The sequence below is a fragment of the Chiloscyllium plagiosum genome, unplaced genomic scaffold, assembly GCF_037043375.1.
Source record: "Chiloscyllium plagiosum isolate Xiang-an unplaced genomic scaffold, Cpla_swu_hap1 HiC_scaffold_14, whole genome shotgun sequence".
NCBI lineage: Eukaryota > Metazoa > Chordata > Chondrichthyes > Orectolobiformes > Hemiscylliidae > Chiloscyllium > Chiloscyllium plagiosum.
Genome location: NW_028270152.1, coordinates 72,379,643 through 72,405,276, shown reverse-complemented (window position 1 = coordinate 72,405,276; position 25,634 = coordinate 72,379,643). Strand labels below are relative to the sequence as shown.

The following is a 25,634-nucleotide window of genomic DNA, read 5'->3' as shown; positions in this document are numbered from 1 at the left end:
AGCACAGAAACAGACCCTTCGGTCCAACTCGTCCATGCCGACCAGATATCCTAGATTAGATTCCCTAAAGTATGGAAACAAGCCCTTCGGCCCAACAAGTTCACACCAACCCTCTGAAGAGTACCACCTAGACTCAATACTCCACACTTACCCCTGACTAACAAACCTATCACTATGGGCAATTTAGCAGGCAATTCATGTGGCCTGCACATCTTTGGATTGTGGGAGGAAACCCCCACAGACACAGGGATAGTGTGCAAACTCCATACAGTCACCTGAGGTAGGAATTGAACCCCGGTCACTGGCGCTGTGAGGCAGCGGTGCTAACCACTGAGCCACTGTGCCACCCCATCCTAAACTAATCTAGTCCCATTTGCCAGCACTCGGCCCATATCCCTTAAACCCCTCTTATTCATATACCTATTCAGGTGCCTTTAAGATGTTGTAATTGTACTAGCCTCCACCACTTCCTCTGGTAGCTCATTCCATACATACACCACCCTCTGCATGAAAAGGTTGCCTCTATTAAAATTTTCCCCTCTTACCTTAAGCCTATCCCTCTAGTTCCCCTACCCTAGAGAAAAGACCTTTGTCTATTTACCTTATCCATGACCCTCATGATTTTATAAACTTATTAAAGTCACCCCTCAGCTTCTGATCCTCCAGGAAAACCAGCCCCAGCCTATTCAGCCTCTCCCTATAGGTCAAACACTCTAACCCTGGCAACATCTTTGTAGGTCTTTTCTGAACCCTTCAAGTTTCACAACATCCTTCTGATAGGAGGGAGACCAGAATGAGCCAAAGGAACTTTTTCTGTGCTGTAGATCTATGGCTATGACTCTAAAACGTACTCCACAGTAGTAAAGGAGACTATGTCCATCGCAAAAATAAGGAAACACTAATATACACTGACCATAATTCTTCGTAGGGATATTTAAAAATTGAAATGAAAGGTTATTTTGATGAAGCTTGTGAATTCGTAACTTTGGAAAAAATAAAGTAATTGCAGAACTATTATTAAGAATTATGTTGGAATAGTTCCTTCATAAAAATGAGTGCAGACCGATGGATATAATTTGCGTTTTATTGTATATATGTCAGAATTCTCTTTTAATGAAACACATTTAGAAATGGTGTTCCATCTCTCCAAGGGTTGAGGCATGTCAACACATCTTTTTTTGGAATATAAACTGCAAAAAACTTGTTTGATTACTACTGTGTTGCAGAGAATGTGTCTGGTACTTTTTATTTGCAACTTAAAGGTCAAATGTGAAACTGTATGATGTTCACTTACTGGATAAACAGAGATTGGAAGAACTGACATTTTTGAGAGACAAGATAGCACCTGGTGCCTTTGGATCGAAAAGCTGCCTAGCAACAGTCTTTGGATTTTTAAGTTGCAGTCTGTCACAGGCCTGAGAAGCGACAGATGAACACTGGCCTCCAGAGAGCAAAGACGTGAATCTCTCTTCCTCACCCTATGTAGGTGAAAAATATAAACTCAAATATACTGAAAAGAATAACTTCTTAGTCAACGAAGACCTAGACCCAACTGACTAGCTACCGAATTGACTATATTCTATTGTTTCGCAACTTTTCATCACCAGTCAATATTGGACATTGGTTAGGCCACTATTGGAATACTGCATTCAATTTTGGTCTCCTTGCCATAGAAAGACGCTGTTAAACTTGAAAAGGTTTAAAGGCTTGTAAGCGTTCAGAAAAGATTTACAAGGATGTTGCCACAAGGAGGGTTTGAGTTATTGGGAGAAGCTGAATAGTATGGGGCTATTTTTCCTGGAGTGTCAAAAGCTGAGGGGTGACCTTATAGAGGTTTATAAAATCATGAGGGTCCTGGATAGGGTAATAGTCAAGGTCTTTCCCGCAAGGTAGGAGAGTAAAATACTAGAGGGCATAAGTTTAAGTGAAAGGGGAAAGATTTAAAAGGGACCTGTGGGCGGCACGGTGGCCCAGTGGTTAGCACTGCTGCCTCACAGCGCCTGTAGACCCGGGTTCAATTCCCGACTCAGGCGACTGACTGTGTGGAGTTTGCACATTCTCCCCGTGTCTGCGTGGGTTTCCTCCGGGTGCTCCGGTTTCCTCCCACAGTCCAAAGATGTGCGGGTCAGGTGAATTGGCCATGCTAAATTGCCCGTAGTGTTAGGTTAAAGGGGTAAATGTAGGGGTATGGGTGGGTTGCGCTTCGGCGGGTCGGTGTGGACTTGTTGGGCCGAAGGGCCTGTTTCCACACTGTAAGTAATCTAATCTAAACATTTCATACTGAGAGTGGTGCATGTATGGAATGAGCTGCCAGAGGAGGTGATGCAGGCTAGTAAAATTACATTTAAAAGGCATCTGGATGGATGTATGAATTGAAAAGATTTAGAGGGATATAGGCCAAATGCTGGCAAATGGGACTAAATTAATGTAGGATACCTGGTTGGCATGGACAAGTGAACTGAAGGGTCTGTTTCCGTGCTGTACATCTTGATTACTATGTAAAAGCCTAAAGAACTGCAAGGAAGTCACCTCATTCTACCGATGCGTTTTAGACTATTGACCCACAGAATATGTTCCTTTATGGCTACATTTTCTATTCATATTTCTGTAGAGCTGTCTATCTTGTTTTACGTGTTTGTGGTTTCTTGTGTGCATTGTTTAAAGGGAATATGATTTAAGTTTGTGATATTATTGTTCACAAATTGTTTTGCCATTTGTTAAATATTTGTTTTTGATAAATAATTACTTTTTTGTTTGTTGATAAAATGTGGTGCAAGTTTCTCTTGTTCTAGATAGCAGTCAAATTAACCATCTTGGACATTCATACATTTATGACGGCTCATGGAATAGTGGGGCTTGATTACCAGTGTAATCCTCTCCTCGGGGCCATGGAACATTGTGCTCAGGTAAGGACAAAGGCTTGAGCAGCACCAGGGTGTGTAATTTCTGTCCCTGTCTTTAACAGTTATATCATTCTGCCACGATGTTATTTGTGCTCTCATCTCATCTGCTTTATCTGCTATACTCCTTTCATCAAAGATACCCTTTAGCACTGACAAACCTTTCAAAGAAATTTCTAAACTGTTTCTTCTGCTTTTCAGATCATTCACTAATTTTAACTGGCAACCTGGGCCTGTTGAAGTGCAAATTCCATGGTTTATTAAGGTTCCAGAATTGGTCCCAATACCCCAGGAATCCAAAGATCTCTCAGCCTACTCCATCTCTATAGTCATGTACTCATCTGCTCTAACCTCCTACTATTATGCTCACTAGAGGTTGACATTGGGTGTAATCAAGAGATCAATACCTTTAAGATCTACTTTTTAATCTCTTGCCTCCTGAAAGTCATCTTTTTGTTCTAACTACGTCACTGGAACCTATCTGGATCATGACCTCTGGCTGTTCATCAGGAGTTGGAGAAAGTGAGGACTGCAGGTGCTGAAGAGTCAGAGTCGAAAAGTGTAGTGTCGGAAAAGGACAGCAGGTCAGGCAGCATCCGAGGAGCAGGAGAGTCAGGATTTTGGGCATAAACCCTTCATCAGAAATGTTTTCCAACGCCACACTGTTCATCATGACTCCTCCAGAATGTTCTGCAGCCATTTAGTGACATTCAGGAGCATACCACCAGGAAGGCAAGAATGTGCATTTGTTCCTGTTGTCTGCAATAACCACAGAATCCCCTAGAACTATTGTTTAAGCAGTTTTCCTCAAAATCAATGTATAGCTAAGCCAGTCATGGACAATGCTCTGACTGCATGTCCCCCAAATGAACCATCACTCTCAACAGTATTCACAACTGAATATTAGTTGAACAGTGGGATACACTTAAGGGACTCTGCGTTACCTGCCTATTGCTTTCTCAGTGTCCGGTGATTACCTTTGTCTTCATGTTTGTGGTTGTAAACTGGAATGGGGGGGGGGGGGGGGGTTGGAGATGCAATACAATAATGACGGTTGCTGTTTAAATCCTGAATCACAAGGGTCTACGCTGCTGATGATACTTCCTACACAGACGGTTATCCAGGGTGTGGGAGGAATCCTGGAGTTCCCACACCCTCAAGGTTGAGCCGGCGTTACCCTGCCATATTAATTCCAGGCCCTGATACCGCTAATAATTCCTTTGGTAACAGATCTCCCCATTGCTGATTGGAGCCTTAGCCTTGGCCTTGGCCTGAGCTGTGCACCCGGGCGACCTTCTTCTCAATTTATTCTGGACTTCACAGACTGCTGTGAGTGAACTCTCCTGCCATAATAACAGCGGGAAGGTGTCTGCTCTGTAGGCCGGGCGGTGGTGTTCCTCTGCAGTACAAAGCAATAGCATAAACAAACCCCGCCCCCGCCCCCGCCGACCACGCTCACCACGCACAGGCCGCTCGGCGTACGTCGTGACGCCGCACGAAACGTCTGGATCGGCGTTCGGCGTGGCGATGCCGCACGAAACGTCCGGACCGTCGGGCGGCGTCGTTACGTCACGTAGCGTGGCTCGGCGTGATGATGTCATTTGAAGCGGTGCGTCTGGACGGAGGTACGCTGGAAGCGGTGAGGTCAGAGCGCAGAGCGCAGGGCAAGGCAAGGGCGGGGGAAGCGGCGCGCATTCTTTCGGCGGGGTTAGAGGCAGCGGGGCATCCTCTGACAAGATGGCGAGTAGGCAGCTTAGAGCCTGACGGGGAGTTCGCGGCGGGTCCGCCTTGCCCGGGGGCTTAGCGATTGGCGTTAGCTGGTGGTGGCGCCAGGGCCTACTTTTCCGGAGAGGGGCTGGCGGCCTAGCGCGGGCTCGGTTGTGAGGAGGAGGAGGAGGAGGCGGCCGAGGCTGAGCCGGGCGGGGGGTGCGGGTCGCGGGGAGGCAGGCCTCGGGCCCGCCATGAAGAGACAGAGCGAGCGCGACTCGAGCCCCAGCTCGGCCCTAGGTAGCGGGAGAGCGGCTAAGAGGCCCCGGGAACGGGAGAGAGAGCGGGACGGCCGGTCCGGCAGGGAGGAAGGTGACACCGGCCGGGGAGGAGGTGGCAGCTACCACAAGGCTGGCCTCAGCGCCAAGCACCCGGGGGGTCGGAGCAGGAGCAGGAGCCGGGACAGGGCAGGAGGAGGGGGGGACAAATCCAATAGTAACAACCGCAGGGAAGAGAGAGGGGACCACCATCACCACCACCACCACCATGAGACTGCCAGCTCTGCCAGGTTGCCCTCTGCCAGGACTAGCTCTGCCCAAAAAAACAAAGGTGACAATAGTCGGCCCGCTGGGCTCGAGTACAAGACGCTGGTAATCAGCAACTTGGGCTCACAGCTGACGGATGAGGCAGTGGAGGATGGTCTTTTCCACGAGTTCAAGAAGTTTGGAGAGGTGAGCGTTAATGCCACGCATACCCCTGAAGGGGGCCGGCTGGCGTATGCCCATTTCCGGCACCACGAGGACGCTAAGGAGGCAAGGCATGCCAAGGGTCGGCTGGTGCTTTATGACCGGCCCCTCAAAATTGAGCCGGTGTACCCCAAGAGGAGGAGTTGTACCCCACCCGAAGTTACTTTCGGATCTATCCACACTGGATATCAGTATCGGCAACGATCCTTGTCACCAGGGGCCTGTGCCCTCCGAGACCAGCGGACGAGACATGCTAATTATCCCATTGAGGCAGTGCCGCTGGCAAGGGAGCGTGAACGGTCGTTAGACTATTACGGATTATATGACGAGCGTGGGCGAGCTTACAGCTACCCTGTGCAGGAGGATGATTTGATGCCTGAGGATGACAAGCGAGCCACAAGAAATTTATTCATTGGTAATTTAGATCACAACATTTCAGAAACTGATCTGAGACGTGCTTTTGAGAAGTATGGCATCATTGAGGAAGTGGTAATCAAGCGTCCACCCAGGGGGCAAGGCGGTGCCTATGGGTTCTTAAAATTTCAGAATTTGGACATGGCACACCGAGCCAAGGTGGCCATGTCAGGTCGGGTGATTGGCAGGAACCATGTTAAAATTGGATATGGCAAAGCCAACCCAACGACTCGTTTGTGGGTGGGTGGGCTGGGACCCCTGACCTCACTCGCTGCCCTTGCACGTGAGTTTGACCGATTTGGCAGCATTCGCACCATTGACTATGTAAAAGGTGACAGCTTTGCTTACATACAGTACGAGAGTTTGGATGCTGCACAGGCTGCCTGTGCTCAGATGCGCGGCTTTCCACTTGGAGGGCCTGACCGGCGCCTAAGAGTGGACTTTGCTAAGGTGGAAGATACACGTTACCAGCAGCCCTACCCACAGGCTCCACTTCCAGTCCCCTTTGAACTGCTGGCAGATGGCTTTGGTCGGCACCGGAGCCTGGAGCGGGAGGCCCGGGCACGTGACCGGACACCACCGCTGCCCCTCTACCATGAACGGGAGAGGAGCTACTTGGATGGTGACTGGAGCAGCCCAGCCAAGAACTTGGAGCGCCGTAACAACACTGATACTGTTTCCATCCGCAACCGGGACCGCTGGCTGAACGAACGGGAGAATGACCGCAGTACTGTTGCCGTTAAGCCCTGGGAAGAAAGGCGAAAGCGCCGGAGCCTTTCCAATGAGCGTGTCCGGCCTGTACTCTCACCCTATGAGGAGCGGGCGAGGGCCAAGCCTCGGGGCTCATTGGAGCTGAGCCCGGACAAAAGGAATCGTGATGCCCGGGGGGCTGATGGTACCACTGAAAAGGAACAGATCACGTCTGCACCTTTGGAGGATCGGCGTCTGCTCGTTGAGGACAAGGTGCTCTCAGATGCCCAGGACCCTGTGCAGCTTAAAAAGAAAGACAGTGAGCGCAATCACAGAACTAATGAGATTGAGTCTGAGACTAAAGCAATTGTGGATGCTCCAAAAACAGAGACCAAGAAGCCAGCCAATTTGCTGGAGTTCGCACAGGCACTCACGCTTGCTTGGAACGGTGTCCTTGTGCTCAAGAATAGCTGTTTTCCCACAAAAATGTTCACACTCGAGGGTGACGCTGCCATCACCCATTCTCTCCTCAAAGATTCTGCAACGGGTGCGCAGGTGTCACAACTGAAGATTGCTCAGCGCCTGCGTCTTGACCAGCCCAAGCTGGATGAGGTGACCCGCCGCATCAAACAGGGCAGCCCTAATGGCTATGCTGTGCTGCTCGCTGTGCAGGCTCCCCAGGGTGCTGAAGGAGGGGACGGGGCTGTGGCTGTGGAGCCTGGTCTTCAGCAACGGCTACTGCGGAATTTGGTGTCTTACCTGAAACAGAAGCAGGCAGCAGGAGTGATTGGTTTGCCGGTCGGTGGTGTGAAGGACAAGGATAATACAGGCATGCTATACGCTTTCCCACCCTGTGTCTTCTCTCAGCAATTCCTGCAGACAGCCATGAGGACATTAGGGAAAGTAGATGAAGAACATTTAATTGTGGTAATAGTACGGGACTCTGTCTGAGAGACTGCTTCATCAGGAATAAAATATAACTCTTGTCGGGACTGCCATTTCAGTTCTAGTGTCTTTGGGACAATGATTGCTAAACCAAACAAATGTGTGTCTGCACCAGAACTTTAGTTGTCTAATTCTGTACTCTGTTTTTACCATTTACCATAATAGCCCTTTTATTCCTTTTCATTGGAATTTTAGGCCAGTGCTGAACGTTGACCTTTTATTTGTTTGGTTTTTTTAAAAAAAAATTGATTGTATGAAGAAAAGTTCTGAATTGTCAGTAAAGCTACGTCTAACGTTGTATTTTTAATTCTGTTCTGTCCTTGACTTTTCTTTCACACTTCCAATGGTTAGAATTGTACTGTGAGAATGATCAATATTGTCCAGTGTTCTGAAGTACATTATATCTTAATAACAGATGTTAATGGGCACATAACACTACAAAAATATGCATTTGCTTCAATTATGAGCTTCCAGTAAATTGCAGTGTGCTAAAGCACCCAAAGTAAATGATTCTGTAAACAAGATAATTTAGAAAGGAATTCAGGGTGTTTAAATATCTTGCTTTTTGCTGAATTGGACTGATATTCCTAACTCCAAATTCTCCATACCTTTTCCGTTTCCCTTTGCATTTTGAATTATCTCCTCTGCTATAGATTCTTTTAATTGCTGCATCTACTTCTATCATCTCCAATCGTTCTCCACTGATCTGTACTTTTTTCATTGTCTCTGCTGTTACTGGAGCCAGTGCTCATCTGTATGTTTACTGTTCATGCCCCACACCAAATAGTTTCTTTGGCTGTGTCTCCCTTCTGCCCTTGCTCTGTTTATATGTCTTTGTGATAAATCACTTTATCCTCATGCAGTTTCTTTCTTTCTTTGGTGTCTCAGGTCTTTAGCTGCACATCTCTGTACCCTTACTTCCAGCTTTTGCTCCCTGTCTACCTTGCATTTGTACTTTCTCTCTGCTTATCTTTATCTGATCCTACTCACTCCACCCCCAAATCTGCAACCTCTTAATTGGGATCGCAGTCCACCTCCCGTGCTTATGTCTCTCCCCTCATTTGTCCGTATGTGTGTCTTTCTTTGCACAGTTGCATCATGTTTGACTCATCCCAGCTACATGACTCCTGTGTTTTCTCTGTGTGTCACTCTCTGGGTTTGTCTCTTTCCCCTCTGTATGATTGTTTTTCACTCATTCTTCTTTATTTTAACATTCTTCCCTGTTCACTTTTTTTCTCTCCTCTTCCCTTGTATAGCTGTGCCACTCATTCTGTTCACTCCATCTGTGCGTCACTTTTCTTATCATAAGCACTTCTCCCTTCTGTATTTGTTTGTTTTGGTTCTGTGCTTCTCAGCAATTCTCTTTTCCATTTCTTCAACAGTTTTTATCTACTTGACAATACTTATACTACGTCACTCGTGCTTGTTTTGTCTCCCTTCAATTTTTACATTTCATCTGCTCATCCCCTTTGTTCTGGTCTCTCTTTGACCTCTTAATGTGTCATTCTTCATTCTGGTCTGTGTTTCCCTTTGCTTTGTATATTTCTAACATCTATTCTGTCTCAAGTGTGTGTGTGTGTCTGACTGAATTACTCCTCCACCCCTTTGCACCTGTAACACTCTGTCATGACTCTGTCTCTTACTGCTTTGAGTCTGTTGCATCCCTGTCGCATCCATTGACTTTCTATGTCATATTTCACCCCACCTCAGACATTCAATTTCTTTCTCTCTTGCTGTCTCCCTCCCTTCTGCATCTTTCAGTTTCATTCACTCATCCTTCTGTCCTCTTCCGTACTATTTTGCAATGTGTCTTATTCTACATCTGCCTTGACCTCTTCTTCGATTTCATCCTGTTTCATTGTGTCACACTCCATTTTCTGTCATTTATGTTCTGACTTTTCTACCCCTCACTGTCTCATTCTGTGTATCTACTGGTGCCTGTCTTCATCTCCCCTCCTCCCCAGCTTTGTGTCAGTCCATCTTTCTGTGCCATTCCCTCCATCATCTATATCCTTCCTTCGATCCCTCTTGTTTCTTTGAGACTCTTTCTTTCTCCTTTGTCTATCTCTCTCTGCATTTCTCTTCCTCTGTCTCTCTCCCTCTTCCCATTTTTCTGCATATCTCTTTCCATCTGTCAGAGTTTCTCTCCTCCATGCCCTCTTTGTATCTATGCATTCTGTCTGTTTCTTATTCCCTTTGTGTCTTTCAGTTTCCCCTCTTCTGTACTTTGTTTCTTGCTCCCTCCATGCTCTTCATTCTGCATCTCTCTCTCTCTCTCCTTCCCCTTTCTGCCTGTGTTTCTGTGCGCCTGTCTTCACCCCACCTTTCAGTGCACTGTTTCTCCCCGGTCTATCTGTGCAGCTACCTCTTCCTCTTTTTTTTCTGGCTGTTTATTTGTCTTTCTGTCTCTGCCTCTGAATTACATCTCTGTACAGGTAGTTTTTCTATAACGTGATGGTTGCGTTCTTGTGCAACCCTGCACTGTAAAGAAACAATACTTAGTATTGGCGATGTAATTGCGTTACAGCCAACGCACATTTTAAAAGTTGTGCTTTAGAAACAGTGTCCCAATTCGTCAAGCATGTTATAGCAGAACAACCTGTACCTCTTAACCTCCTGTGTTGCTGCAAATTGAATTTTGCCATTTTTGTGCATGTTGCTGCTTCCCTTTAGGTAAATCCCACACGACCTCCTCCTGCATCTCCCTTTTTGCATCTTTCTGTATGTCTCACCCATGCGCCTTCCTACATACTCCCCTCACCCTGTCATTACACATACCTCTCCCATCCTGTTGTCCCTTTAATCTGTCCCTGTCTTTGTCTGTCTCTTCCTGTCTTGTTTGATGCTCCCCACATTTTTAAATCTCTGCCAGCTTTCCTTGTCTCTTTCTGCATTTCTGTCTCTCCCATCTTTTTCCATCTGTGTCCCTCTTCTCTTTTTGCATGTCTGCACTGATATCTCGCTTTTTCGCCTCATCATTCTTCCTCTTGCCCCCCGTCTCTTTCTCTTCCCCGTTTCTTGCTCTTCCCCCACCCCGTCTCTTCCTATTCCTCTTCTCTTCCCCCTCCCCCCATCTCTGTCCCTCTTACCCCTCCTCTGTCTTTCTCTCTTTCCCCTCCACGTCTCTTCGCCCCCCCCCCCCACCCTCTCTCTGCCTCTCTCCCTCCCCCCCATCACCACCACCACCAGTCTCTGCACGGCTCCCTCCCTCCTGTATTTCTGTCTCTCCCCCACCTTCCCATCTCTATCTCTCTCTGCTTCTCCCCCCTCACTCTCTTCCCTCTGCCTCCGCCCAAGTCTCTGCATTGCTCCCTCCCTCCCATGTTTCTGCTTCTTTCTCTCCCTCCCGTCTTTTTTTTCTCTCTCTCTCTCTCTCTGCCTCTACCTCTCCATCCTGTCTCCCCCTCTCTTCTGTCAATGCCTGTCTAGCCCCCTCCTGTCTCTCTGCTTCTCCCTCTCCTTTTCATCTGTCTCCCTCCCCCTGCTGTCTTCACCCCCTCTCTTTCCTTCTGTCTTTGCCTCTGTCTTCAACAGCACCATCCTGCATCATTGCCTGTTTTCCTATATTATTGTCTCAACCACACTTCCAGAACGTCTATCTTTCTCTTTCTGTCCCCGTCTTTCTAAGTGTCTCTTCCACCATATTTCTGTATCGTGCCCTGATTTTTTACCCTAATCTTTCTCCCCCTCACACTTCTCTTTCCCTGTACTTGCATATCTGATTTTGCAGTCTACATTTTTTAAGTCTCTCTTTCCATCCTCCTAAACTTTTATCAATTTCTTTCTGCAATATCACCTCTCCAACTTGCTGCGTTTCTTTCCCCTCTGTGTCTCAAATTTCTGTCCATATTTCTGCACCTCTCTGCCATTTTTTCTCTTTCCTACCCATCTATCTTCATCACTATTGCCTACCTTTGCATCGGTCACTTTTCATCTGTCTCAGACTTTCCAGGACAGTATCTATATCATCTCTACCCTGCTCACCCCTTAGACTTTCTGCATCTCTCTTCTCACCCCTCCCAACTGCAGCTTCCTGTGTCTCTTTTCTCCCTCCTTTGACACTTCTTGCTTTCCTCCATCTTCCCTCAGCTCCATTTCCCGTAATTCTGCCTGTCTTTCCCATTTGTCTTTTTGCAGATACCCAGCCCCAATGACTGTCTGTCTGTTTAACTTTTTGCCATTTTGCATACCTTCAGCATTGTCCTTCTGCCACCCCCCCCCCCCCCTTAATTGAAAAGAGGCGTTTTAAGAAAAACCTTTTCAGCTAGAGGGTGTCTGGAATACACTGCCTAGGAGGCTGGATAAGGCAGAAGTATTTGGATGAGCACATGAAGGGTCACAACAGTCAAGGCTTGGGAGTAATGTAGGAATGGCTCTATGAATTCAGTGTCGGTCATATTGTATTTTGTGACAATGCAGAAGTGATGGGCCAAAGGGCAATTTTTGAACTGTGATTCTGTTCCTCTCTCCATCCCTGCCTGTCTCCTTTCCCATGCTTCTGCCCCGCGCTCTCCCCTTTTTGTCATCCTTACGTCCTTCATGTTTCTTGCTGTTTACTGGTCTTTAATGTAGTGTAGACTTCAAACTGTTTTGATTTTTGCATACTCTTTTTGAGATTTTCTGTATTATTTTATATTTCTGTGCCTTTTTACCATTCTCACTTTAGTGGGAGGAGTTATGTCAACAGTATAATCCATAATCATCAATTCTCTGTAAATCATAAAGCCATTGTGCACAAGGAAAGCAACAGTATTTTGATGCAATGGTATTTAAATTTTCACAAGACAGCAAACGTAAATTAAAAGTTTATTTTTAAGTAACACACTAAACACCTTTAGTCGACAACTGAGGTCAGAGCAATTGTGTTCCATTATATATGCTGGAAGTTTGAATATGTTAGGCAACTACAAGCCTTTGTTGCTTAATTTAATTGGCAGCATTCGTTACAAGAACATTTCATTGTTGTGGCTATTGAGCCTGCAGCCTTAAGCAAGACATTTCTTTCCTACCCATCTATCTTCATCACTATTGCCTACCTTCATGGTTAGTAATTTTGTTTTCTAGTGTCCTTCACTCAGACTCATCGGTTCAACTCATCCATGCTGACCAGATATCCTAACCTAATTTAGTCCCATTTGCCAGCAGTTGACCCATATCCCTCTAATGTGCAAACTCCACACAGTCACCCGAGGTTGGAATCGAACCTGGGTCCCTGGTACTGAGAGGGAGCAGTGCTAACCACTGAGCCACTGCATATCCCTCTAAACTCTTCCTGTTCACATACCCATCCAGGTGCCTTTTTAAATGTAACTGTACCAGCCTCCACCATCTCTTCTGGCTGCTCATTCCATACATGTGCCACTCTCTGTGAAAGTTGCCCCTTCGGTCCCTTTTATATCTTTCCCCTTCTACCTAAACCCAAGCCCTCCAGTTCTTGACTCCCCCACCCCAGGGAAAAGACGTTATCTATTTATCCTATCCATGCCCTCTCATGATTTTATAAACCTCCATAAGGTCATCCCTCAGCCTCTGACGCTCCAGAGCAAACAGCCCCAGCCTATGCAGCCTCTCCCTACAGTTCAAATCCTCCAACCCTGGCAACATCCTTGTAAATCTTTTCTGAACCCTTCCAAGTTTCACAACATCCTTCCGATAGAAAGAGACCAGAATTGCACACAATATTCCAAAAGTAGCCTAGTCAAACTCATTTAGCTGCCTTCTAGCCCCTGCAGCCTCTATTCCTGTTCCAGGCTACCTCTCCCCTGCAACCTCCTTGCTTTCCACCTCTCCTCCTTTGGCAGGTCTCTTCCTGACTATAACCATTCTGTCGGCTACCCCATCCCCCAACTCAACCTTTCGTGCGATGAGAGCTAATGGAAGATCAACAGAAGGGGAAGTGTATGATCACTGAGAGGACGGGAGAGATTGTGATGAAAGGGTTAATGATGCAGAGACAGAGGGAGTGTTAATGAAATAGGTAAAGAAACATAAGTTATGCCTTGACGGTGTGAATTTGCAGAATTAAGAACAGCATACCATTCAAAAACAAGACAAAATTTAAACTGGAGTATGCAAAACAGAGACACAGATATTAACACATATTACAAATCCACAGGCTCGTACAACTATTTGGGCCTCATTTGCACCAGATTTTCCCATTTCTCCATTGCATATGTATATAATGCAGCCTTCCCCACCAGCATTTCTGATATGACATTTATCCTCCTCCAAGGATTTTCCTCAAACATGTATGACCCAACTGCTGCACTTCTGTCACTCGTTCTCCTCACCTTTAGACCCATGATAGGGTTCTCCTTCTCCTCAGCTTCCTCTCAACTTGCCTTCATATTCAACTAAACACCCTTTACAATTTTCATCACCTTCAATGTAATGCAACCAGCCTTCCCTTTCACTATTCCAAAAGGCACAGTTTTGTTCACTCTTCAATCCACCCCCATCCCTGGGGATGGTGGTGAAGCAGCAATTTGTGTTTACTGCTTTCAAACTCATCTGGGTCATGATGCAAATTGTTCTGCAATGGAGAGGCCAAATACGTACTTACAGATCGTAGATTTGTTATAATACAAAAATGCCATTTGGTCCATCGTGTCTCGACTGGCTCGCTAAATGGGTTTCATTACCTAGTGTTAAACTGTTGCTTTTTCCCATACTATAGCACACATTTTATCCAAATAATCATCAGTGCCCTCCTGAATGTCACATTTCCAGGCAGTACATTCTATTCCTTCACTACTTACAGTGGAAAAAGTTGTTTTTCACTCCATCTTTGCTTTCACAGATCTTTAAATCTGTGCCTTCTTTTTCTCTTTGTGAGCAGGAACGTTTTCTCCATATCTATCCAGCCTGCTCATGATTTTGAAAACATCAAATCTCCTCTTAGCCTTCTTTCCAGACTATCCTCATAACTAAAGTTCCTCAACCCTGAAACCATTCTTGTAAACCACTTATGCATGCTTTCCAATATATTGACATCCTTCCTGCCAGAGCTTGAAGCAATACTCCAGTTGGGGTCCAACAAGCATCACGTAGAAATTCATCATCAGCTCTTGTACTCTATGCCCCAATTAATGAAGCTGTGGATAACTATGCTTTACTTGCTCTCTACCAGCCTGCCACTTTCAATGATGTATGCACTAATGCACCTCGGTCTCTGCTTCTGTACCCCCGTTTTATATTTTTGTCAATGTTCTTACCATAATACATTACCTCTCACGTCTGCATTGGAACTATCTGCAAACTTTGAAATTGCCCCTTGCACACCAAGATCTTGATCATTAAAACATGTATCAGGCAAAGAAAGGGTGCCAATATTGACCGCTGCGGAGCTCCATTACAAACCTTTCTCCAGAGCAAAAGTTATCAATGACCAATACTCTGTCTTCTATCATACAGCTGTTGTGTCCATTTTGCAACTAACTCTTTTATTTCAAGCCATATGACTTTCATCACAAATCTGTTGTGTGGCACTGTATCAAACACCATCTGAAAGTCCATGTACACTACATCAACAGCATTAATTGGGTGACCACATTTGCAGGATACTTGGATTCAATCCATAAACATGACCTTGTGTTTTCAGTCTCACACCATTTTAATTCTTCAGCTTGCTCAAATACTAATCACTGTCGCTTTGGCTTGCTGCAGTGTTCCAATTTATTAGAAATCAGTGAAGAGACCAACGCATATAATGATAAATGGATGGCCTGTGGTCCTAAATTGAAATCAATGGTAAAACTGGAATTGAAAGGTAGTCTCAGCAATGGAACCATGTGAGCTATCATCGATTGTTGTTAAAAAAATCCATCTGTTTCGGATGATTCAAGATGGTGGCGACCCAGCAAGTCTGAGTCTGTCGTGCTCTGCCTAAGACTCAGGCGAAGTGGGGCACCTGCGTTCACTTCACCCTTTAAATCATTTAAGATAGCTTTTCCCTGGCGTAGTTAGTCATTTTACATCAAACCTGGGTAGTTTGGTGTTGTTTCTAAAATGGCTAAGGGCAAAAACTCCTGTAACTCGCAACCGGCAGGGACGACTCCTGCAGCAGCAGAGACGTCAGCGGTCGCCTCGGGGGACTTACCTGCGGAGGTGAGCCTGCTCCCCGGGATCACCAAACGTCAAGAGAAGATCGACGCTTTTTATTGAGGAGTCCCCGGTCCCGGCGGGAGTCAATCTCGGTCATGCTGCAAGAGGAGGGCATTCGATGAGGCGAAGAAGTGTCTGAGAGACCTAACTATCCAATACTCCATGCGTTATCCGACAACGCTGTGCTTCAGCCACGGAGGATCCATTTACAACTTTGGGTCGCTGGAAAAAGCAAAAGAATTCTTGGACTCTCTTAAATAGACTGCGGGACTTGAACCGTATGGATAATGACTTTATTTTGCCCCCCATTTACCCCCCTTTTTTTGCCTTTTTTAATCCTACTATCTTTCCCTGGGGGTGGGGGTAGGGGCTTGTTCCTTACTCTTCCTTTGGTTTCCTTTTTACAGTTCGCATGGCTTCATCGATTTGTGGGGAGAGCAGTATGTTCTGTCTTGCCCTTTTCTTAAGAGCGGGGTTTTCCTCATTTCTCATTTTACTTTGTTGTTGGGATTGTAACTTTGTAATTTTATATATTCCTATTTTGTACTGTGTTTGCTAAACGCACCCAGGTGTTGGTGTATGGGGGGGTGGGTTACTCATTTTTAACTCTGGTTTTATAAAATACTTGAATTTATATACTCCATTCTATAATGCCTGAGCCAAGGGCAGGGCCCTAGCTAGGAGAGGTTATGTTGGGGTTATCGATAGGTAGTTATGCCCCCTGGGAGCAAGGGGGAAAGTCTCCTTTCAAATATGTTTGCCATTTTTTTAACTTAGGAATAGCTATTAATTGTGTTGGTTTAAATGTTTTAAAGAATTTTTGTTCAAAGTTTGTGAGAAGATTTGTAGCTCGGGTGCTGGTTGCTGTGGTTCTGTTCGCCGAGCTGGAAGTTTTTGTTGCAAACGTTTCGTCCCCTGTCTAGGTGACATCCTCAGTGCTTGGAAGCCTCCTGTGAAGCGCTTCTGTAGTGTTTCCTCCGGCATTTATAGTGGCCTGTCCCTGCCGCTTCCGGTTGTCAGTTTCAGCTGTCCGCTGTAGTGGCCGGTATATTGGGTCCAGGTCTATGTGTTTTTTGATGGAGTTTGTGGATGAGTGCATGGCACCTAGAAACGTTTGCAACAAAAACTTCCAGCTCGGCAAACAGAACCACAGCAGAATTTTTGTATTTGTGAATTTCCTACGGTCTTTATTCAAAGTTTTCTGAGTGGGGTTCTTCCTCATGTGGGGTCTCGGGCTTGCCTGGATGATTGTGGCTAGCCATTTGCTTAGGTGGTGCACCTGGAATGTCAAGGGGAGTACTTTACCAATCAAAAGGAAAAAGATATGATCAAGTCTCAAAAAAGGGTCGATATAGCTCTCTTACAAGCGACACATCTACTTGATAAAGAACATTTAAAGCTACAACAGTGTGGATTTGATCAGGCTTTACTCTCATCTTTCAGTTCAAAAAGTAGGGGAGTAGCCATTCTTATTTGGAAGAATCTTCCTTTTCAGATGTTAAGCCAGATAAAAGATGAATCTGGATGGTATATATTGATCAAAGCCTTAATATATGGAGAGGAATATGGAATTTTGAATCTTTATTGTCCCCTGGCGCATCCCTTTAAATTTGTAACGGAAGCGTTCTCTAAGTTGATGGCTTTTGGAGTCCGCCATACAAATATGGGAGGAGATTTTAATTGTATTATGGACCCAGAGACAGATAGGATACCTAAGAGCACTATGGGTATATCTCTGAGATCTAGACAACTGGTGGATCTGAATAAGGAGCTAGGGCTAGTAGATGTATGGAGGTGCTTTCATCCCCAGGGTAGAGACTTTACTTTCTACTCTAACCCACACAAGTGCCATACCAAAATTGATATGTTTCTTACCCCCTCAACCCTTTTGAATTCCATACTGTCTTGTAAAATAGGTAATATAGCTATTTCTGATCATGCCGCAGTATATATGGAAGTCAAGATTAGGAATGATGGGATAGGCCCCCGACTTTGGTGAATGGAGCCCCTCTTATTGAAGGATGGCAAATTTATAAAGTATTTTTCGCAGGAATTCAAAGCCTTCTGGGAAATTAATTCAGGTACGGCCAGTAACCCGTCGATGATGTGGGAGACCACTAAGGCATATGCGCGAGGCTTGGTCATCTCGTATTCTGCGACCTGGAAAAGACAAAAGGGAGAGCAACTGTGCATGCTTGAGGCTCACTTGAAGGCAGTTGAGACAGCATATCTTAACAGGCCTTCCATTATTAAGTTACAAAGGACACAGCCCTTAGGGCAGCCTTGAATACCGCACTTACCCAAACAGCAAAGAGGGAAATATTATTCGCAAAACAGAGATTAAATGAATATGGCGACAAACCTGGCAGATCCTCAAGCCATTACGTCCATTAGAGAAAGTGCTGGTACCCTGACTTGTGATAGTAAAAAGATCAACACAATCTTTAGAAAGTTCTATTTTGAACTGTATAAATCGCAGGACTGTGAAGATAGAATCCTTCTTTAAAACTTTGGCCCTTCCGGGCTTAACCTCGGAGCTGGTGTTGATCTTGAATGCCCCCCTGACAACCAAGGAAGTACTCGACTCGGTGAGGCAGCTTCAGAGTGGCAAAGTGCCTGGACCAGACGGATTCCAGGTTGAGTTCTATAAAGAATTTATAGGGGAACTGGCCAGGCCACTCATAAATATGTATAAATATTCACATAGTCAGGGCTGCCTTCCACCTTCATTGAGAGAAGCAAACATCTCTCTTATTCTTAAAAAGGGAAAGGCCCCAGAAGATTGCTCATCATATAGACCCATATCCTTACTAAATGTGGATTTCAAAATTCTTTCTAAAATGTTAGCATTAAGATTGGAGAGGGTCTTACCATACATCATAAAAGAGGACCAGACGGGGTTTACAAAGTGCCGCAGGTCAACTAATAATATTAGAAGGGTCTTAAATATGATACGAGCCTGTCAACAGGGAACAATACCGGGTTTAACTGTCTCCTTGGATGCAGAGAAGGCATTTGATCGGGTAGAATGGCCATATCTTTTTTATACACTGGAAAGGTTCTGTGTCGGAGAGGTATTTACTAAATGGGTTTCAGTGTTATATAATGATCCCAAAGCAGCGGTGATCACCAATGGTTTAAATTCAGATAGCTTTAGTGTTGGCAGAGGTTGTCATCAGGGATGTCCTCTTTCACCATTATTATTCACGCTAGTGATTGAACCACTGGCGGAAGCTATACGAACTAACCTAACATTACGGCTCCGAGAGTTGGATCAGGCAAACATAAAATCACTCTATATGCAGATGATGTCCTCCTCTTCTTAAGTGATCCTTTGATATCCGTGCTCCGTCTAATCCAAGTGATCAATTTATTTGGGATGTTCTCAGGCTATAAAATCAATTTTGTGAAATCTGAGGCTATGCCGTTGGGAGGTCTTGCCAGTGTATCCAATTTACCGGACGGATCTTATTTTCCCTTTTGAGTGATCACTAAAAGGTTTTCTGTAATTAGGTATTTTTATCACCACAGTATTTGGTCAGCTGTATAAAGCTAATTTTGTGCATCTATTAGAGAAAATAAGGTAGGATCTTCAATGCTGGGGAGATCTCCCAATATCCTGGTTAGGCAGAGTAGCCCTAGTTAAGATGAATATTCTACCTCGTCTTCTATAGCCTATGAGAATACTCCCACAATACTGCTGAGACAGGCGTTGCGTAAGGTATACGGCTGGCTCGGCTCCTTTATTTGGAATCATAAACGGCCCCTTATCAAATTAGAATAGCTGCATCTCCCATAAGCAAGTGGAGGACTGGACTTTCCAGATTTTAGGAGGAATCAATTGAGCTCCTTATTATCTTATGTAGTTGATTTGGTCTCTTGTGACCCACAATCAATCTGGTTAGATATGGAAATCTCCCAAGCAAAATTTCCCCTCATCATTCTTTTATTTATGGACAAGGTAAGAGTTATTATGGACTACTGTAAAAACCCTAAATACAATTAAAGCCTGGAGGATAATGTAACAAGATGAGGGTAATCTGCAAAAATCCTCACCTTATACTCCTATAGTGGGAGCACCGGGATTTCAGCCAGTGGTGATAGATGCTACATTTAAAACTTGGAAGTCCAGAGGTATCTCCTGCTTGAGAGATCTGTTCTTTGGGGAGGTTATGATGTCTTTTGAGCAGTTGCACCAGAAGTTTGGACTGCCTAACAGGGACCTTTTCGGTATTTCCAAATACGAGATTATATACAAAAGAAGACCGCATTGATAATCAACCCCTACAAATCTGATAGGGATAGGAGAGTGCTATGGCCGATGGGGCCTCCCTCGATTAGTACTTTTTATCACTCACTATATAATAAAGTATCCAAGGACATGGAACGATTATTTAAAACCTGGAATCAATAATTAGGGTTGGAGGTCTCAGTAAAAATGTGGGAGGACATCTGGGAAAATGCCAGAAAGATCTCTTTTTGTAATAGAACTCAGGCTATTCAATTAAAGATAATCCACAGGGCTCATATGGCACCTGAACGACTCACAAAATTCAAGGCAGGAGCATCTCCAATGTGTCCTAAATGTAAAATAGAAATTGGCACTCCCATGCATTGTCTATGGACATGCCATAAGATCTGTAGGTATTGGGACAGAGTAGCGAATGCCTTGACAGAGATCTTGCGTACGGAGATTAGATTGGATCCAGTGTCTCTGCTTTTGGGCTCTTCAGATTCTCCCCCCCCCCCCCCCCCCCGGATGTGTATGGGAGGAAATGATTTACCATTTTTTCTTTCAGAGCAAGGAAAAATATTTTAGTGAATCGGGTAGCCGAAGGCCCTCCAGGACTTTCGAACTGCACAGGTTAGTCATGGAATATATCCCCCTTGGCTTCCTCACAAATATGGTGCACCAAAAAACGGAATTATTCTATAAAACATGGCAGCCCTTGTTGAACTACATCGACACAGACATTTCAGCCATACTGGCCAGGGCTTTTGTCTAGCTTTGGTGATGGTTCTGGCGAGTTCGGGGACCCCCGGAAGGAGGAATCCCGTATAAATAAGAGTTTTATTATGACTTGATGTAAATGTATTTTGAGCATGTATCTAGTTATTTAATTATTTCATTGTTTATTGCTAGTAATGTATGATATTCTATTTTAAGTTTTGGTTGTTTGTAGGATAGTAGTTCGTTGGGTTTGTCTTTTTTTTGGTTATTATTTATTTTTTCTTATTTAATTTAATAGTGATGTTTATACTTGTTTGTATTACTTTTGTAACTTTGTAAAAAATCTTTAAAATTTTTCAATAAAAAAACCTATTAAAAAAACCCATCAGTTTCACTGATGTCCTTTTATGAAGAAAATCTGTCATTACGTGGTCTGGCATACGTGTGACTCCAGACCCACAGCAATGTGAGTGGCTCTGAAATGGTCCTAGAAAAATATTCATTTTTCAATCTCTGTCTCTGTTTTTACTTCTGTTTTTTTTTAGCACAAGTCAATCTAATTTTAATCCTTCTCTAGTTTTTGCTTTCAGGTAGCAGCTGTTCTTTATTTTCCCCTTCACCTCTTTTGTTCCTTTACTTGTCCCAGTACCACTCCCTTTGGTTCTGTACAAGCATCTTTCATCATTTGCTTTCTTCTACCTTGCCCACTCCCTCCCCCCCCCCCACCCCCCCCCCACCCCCTTCCCCAGACAGATCTTCCCTTATTCTTCCACCTGATTTAGAACCTTTTCCCACTGAAAGGTCATTAATCTGAACACTAAATCTGTTTCTTTCTCCAAAGCGGCTGCCCAAGCTCCTGAACATTTCCAGCATTTTCTATTTTTAAATCTGCTTTTTCCTTGTTATTCAGAATATATTCTTAATGTGTGCATGATGAGCCTTTACTGTTGCCTAGTAACAACTGATGAGATTATATCTTCATGGTAGGTAAGGGTGGTTTCTGCCCCTTGAGGCTCTGTCTTACTAATTAATAAACATTGGCTCATTAATTCATTTCTGTAATGTTTATCACTGTGGTTCTGTTGAAACTCCTTACATTGTTCTTTTCATTCTATATCTCAGTTAAAAGACAACACCTTTATGCAGTTTTATAAAGAGCCAGTGAGAAATGTACGTACCTAGAATAGTGAGATTTGCAACTTGAATGCATTTGGGGATTTTTCAGCAGTTCGCTAGTATTTGGAAAGAAATAATTAGAAATGAGATGGCTGTTAGCAAAGTTATTTTGGCAATTTTGAGATGCTGGTTGGAGTGGAAGTTGATAGCCAATGGACACCTTGTTGAACACCTCTGGAGCAGATGGGATTTGAATCCTGATCTTCTGGTCCAGAGGTAGAGACACTACCAATTAGCTGGTACAAATGCCAGATTTCAGGGATGGACCTTGCTAGAGTCCTTACCAACATTGGCAAGTGGAGTATGCCTGATGTATAATGCACTATGTCAAATGAGATCATGATCCTGGACCCGCTGACCAATTTTTTTCTACTCCACTCACAACACCATATTGCAGGCACAATTCCAGCTTCAAGCCAATTATGCCCCATGGTTTCTCCAACCTCCAGTATTTCTCTCTAATATTTTTAAAGCAAATACTGATTGTGGGCCTCTTTCACCCTGCACTGAATTACTAATTGCTCCAATTCTCCAACAGACTGCTAGTCTTCTGCATCATAACTTCAACACTTAGCTGCATCTACTGTTCTCAGGACTTGTCCTGAGTCCTCATTGAACTGAGCTGTCACATAGCTCCTTGACCTTCAACTGTTCAGTCACCTTCTCAGCATCACAGCTAACAGGTCCTGACCAGCATGGAGCTTGCTCCTCACAATTTAACTTTTAAAATTGACTGTTCAGCGGCACACTCAAATTTCAGTGACCCTTGAATTGTTTTATGTAACCCATTGAAAACCTCATAACAAGCCCTGTCCCCATTGCTAGGCAAAATCAAATGTGACTGATATTGCACATCAAATTCCCTGAATGTTGACAATTCTCTCAGACAAAACAAATGAATATAACCAAAATAAAAAGGAATTCATCACAAGATTCTTAAGTATCCAATAATCAAAGTCATAGCAGCAGCAAATGTTTAGGCGAATGGCTTCTAGTCACAATTTAACCGAGGGACTTTGCTATTTATCCAGACCTGGATATCAGAGGGGTCAGTTTGTTTTTTGACAGGTCCTAGTGAGATATTCTTGAGGGCTATGATTTAATTTTCAGGGTTACGTTTTGTAAAGAGATGCAGTCACTTAATACATGATCACCTATATTTGTGTTGGCTTTTCAGGGGAGGAGGAATGCATTCTTCTTCAGAAAGATATGTTAGCACAATTACAAAATATTATATATGTAAATATTAAATACTTAATCTTGAAATGTTAAAGGTTTTTTTAAATTCATTGTAAATAAATCTCCTGTACACTGTATTAATAAAAATTCCAAATATTTGTCACCATAGAACTTATTGGGAATGGATAAAGTTCAGGATTAAGATCAGAACTTAAGTTGTGGCCAAAGTGGAATAATGAAGGCAGTTTTTTTTGCTGACATGAATAGGTTCTGGATAAAGAATTCAAGTGAGATTATAACCAAATCCTGCTTATTCAATGTACAATCTTCAAGATTGCTCAAGTTTGTGTCAAACACGGGTAACGAATGAAATAATGTTTTCACGTGCATCTCAAGAACTCCATATCAAAAGTTGCCAGGGAGGCCATCAGTTCTCTTTATGATAATTCTATTTACTATCGTCCTTAAGCATGCACGACTGGGGCCAAATTCTGCACCAACTTCATTTACAAGTTCGCTGATGACATCACCGTTTACAAGTTGGATCTCAAACAATGTTGAAACAGAATACAGGAAGTAGATAGAGTGCTTAACAGCATGGTGTAAAGACAATCTTTCCATCAAGGTCGGGAAAATGAATGAACTGGTCATTGATTTCAGGAAGCAGATTGAAGGGCACGCTCCTATCTCCATCAATGGTGCTGAGGTAGAAATGGTTGAGAGGGTCAAGTTTCTGGGAGTGATGATTACCAACAATCTGTCCTGGTCCACCCATGTTGACCCATGGTCAAGAAAGCACAACCATGCCTCTACTTCCTCAGGAGGTTAAGGAAATTAGCAAGTCCATAAAGACTCCTACAAATTTTTATAGATGCACCATAGAAACCATCCTAACTGAATGTATCACAGCATGGGACGGCAGCTACTCTTCCCAAGACCGAAAGAAATTGCTGAGAGTTATGAACACAGCCCAATCCAAACACGCAAATCAGCCTTCTATCAAATGACTTCATGTATATTTCCTGCTGCATTAGGAAAGCAACCAACCTAATCAAAGATTCCTCCCACCCTGATTATACTCTCTTCCACCCTCTTCTGTTGAGCAGAAGATATAAAAGTTTGTATATAGTTTCAAATAGATTCAAGAATAATTTCTTCACCACTATTATTAAATTTTTGAATGGACTTCTTTAATGTTCATGTTGATCTCTACTTGCACCTTCTGGCAGCTTTAACATTGTATCCTGCACTCTGTTCTGTTACCTTGACGCACTTGTATAGTACGATTTGCCTGAAAACCCTGTAAGACAACACTTTTTGCTGTAACATAGCAGTAATAAATCCAGTCAAATCAACTGACCAGATTTCAGCCCAGAATCCTGCACCGCCCCCCCCACCACCACCCAATTGCTGAAACTAGGAGCTCAGCCTCAAAGTGCACTTGCCTCACTCAAGCAGACTGAGTGAGATCACCACTTCACAAATTCTATCTATTATTCTTGATAACATTTCTCTGAATTTTTCCAGGAATTCTGTACACCTCCAGTGATGGATTGACCAGCCACCTTTGTACTTTTTGAGCCCTGGCTGTAAATCTGCGTGGAACATTCAAAATGGAAAATGAACCTTTGCTTTTTTTCCCTGCCGTTAACACTGCTTTGCATATTCAATAGATGAGAGCTATTCAGTGATGAGTGGCTATGTTTAAATTGCAGATATTGTCAATCTTGACCTATGAGGTACATGATGCTCGCAATGTCAAATAGCTCACCATGGGACTTGGTGACACTACAGCTTTCCATGAAAAGAACACTTGCATTTATCTACAATAAGTCCTTGCTTACAGTCAAAGCTATTTTCCTGAAAATTGTAACTTTAATTGAATGATAGGTTCCTATTGACTAAATGTTAGAACTGGAGTTGGGTTCCTTCGATATTGTCCAATAAGAAAGCATACCGTACAAATTGAAACATGGACTGAACATTTACAGCAGGCTGTATTTTTATTTGAAATAAGCTGCAAAATAAAATACATCACAAAATAAAAGAAACATTTCAGTTAGGTATTTCAGACATTTCTCAGCTGAAGGAAACAATTTTCATAAGTCGAAATATTGTATTTCCTGAATGCCTACATTTATAAATTAAATGGCTTTTAAAACAAAACTAAAACATACAGAAGAAATTTGGTGTACAGGAAATATAGATAACCTTTGAAAGAAATTGTACATGTATGGGTATCATGAAAAGAGAAGGGTTTACACGATATGGTCCATGTGTGAATGATCCAGTTGGTGAGTTAATTATATGATCTTATAAACCTGCATATTATATGATTTGTATATCTGTATACCTAGATTCCGTTGCTGCTTTTGCCCATAGAATTCTGTTTTATTCATCCTGTCAAATATCAAAATCCCAGACTTACCTGTACTGAAATTCATTTGCTGATTGCATGAGGTGGTGAGAGTTTGCCTCCAGGTGTTTTACTTGATGCAGCAATACATTTTTATAAGAGTCGTAGAGATGTACAGCATGTAAACAGACCCTTCGGTCCAGCTCGTCCGTGCCAATCAGATATCCCAACCCAATCCAGTCCCACCTGCCAGCACCCTGTCCATATCCCTCCAAACTCTTCCTATTCATATACCCATCCAAATGCCTTTTAAATGTTCCAATTGTACCAGCCCCCACCACTTCCTCTGGCAGCTCGTTCCATACCCGTACAACCCTCTATGTGAAAAAGTTGCCCCTTAGTTCTCTTTTATATCTTTCCCCTCTCACCCTAAATCTATGCCCACTAGTACTGGACTTCCCGACCTC

At 43.8% G+C, this 25,634-nt stretch overlaps 2 protein-coding genes across 6 annotated transcripts in view; one reads left to right on the top strand and one right to left on the bottom strand.

Moving 5' to 3' along the window:
* Nucleotides 1-4,273, bottom strand: part of LOC148147991 (uncharacterized) — a 96,329-nt gene extending 92,056 nt beyond the window's left edge. For 3 of the 5 annotated variants that reach the window (XM_087994528.1, XM_087994526.1, XM_087994529.1), the window contains exons 1-2: nt 3,878-4,273; nt 1,295-1,478 (exon numbers count right to left, since the gene is read on the bottom strand). In XM_087994528.1, coding sequence (XP_087850654.1) covers nt 1,295-1,478; nt 3,878-3,889 — 196 coding nt within the window. In that variant the 5' untranslated portion in view covers nt 3,890-4,273. Of the gene's footprint in view, nt 1-1,294; nt 1,479-3,844 lie in introns of all 5 variants that reach the window. The other 2 variants (XR_015759435.1, XR_015759436.1) reach the window with 2 other exon arrangements.
* Nucleotides 4,274-4,566: 293 nt separating this feature from the next.
* Nucleotides 4,567-7,709, top strand: rbm15b (RNA binding motif protein 15B). Its single transcript, XM_043708487.2, has one exon. It carries the CDS (start codon nt 4,862-4,864, stop codon nt 7,406-7,408), a length of 2,547 nt encoding a protein of 848 aa, XP_043564422.1. The 5' UTR covers nt 4,567-4,861; the 3' UTR covers nt 7,409-7,709.
* Nucleotides 7,710-25,634: the final 17,925 nt, after the last annotated feature.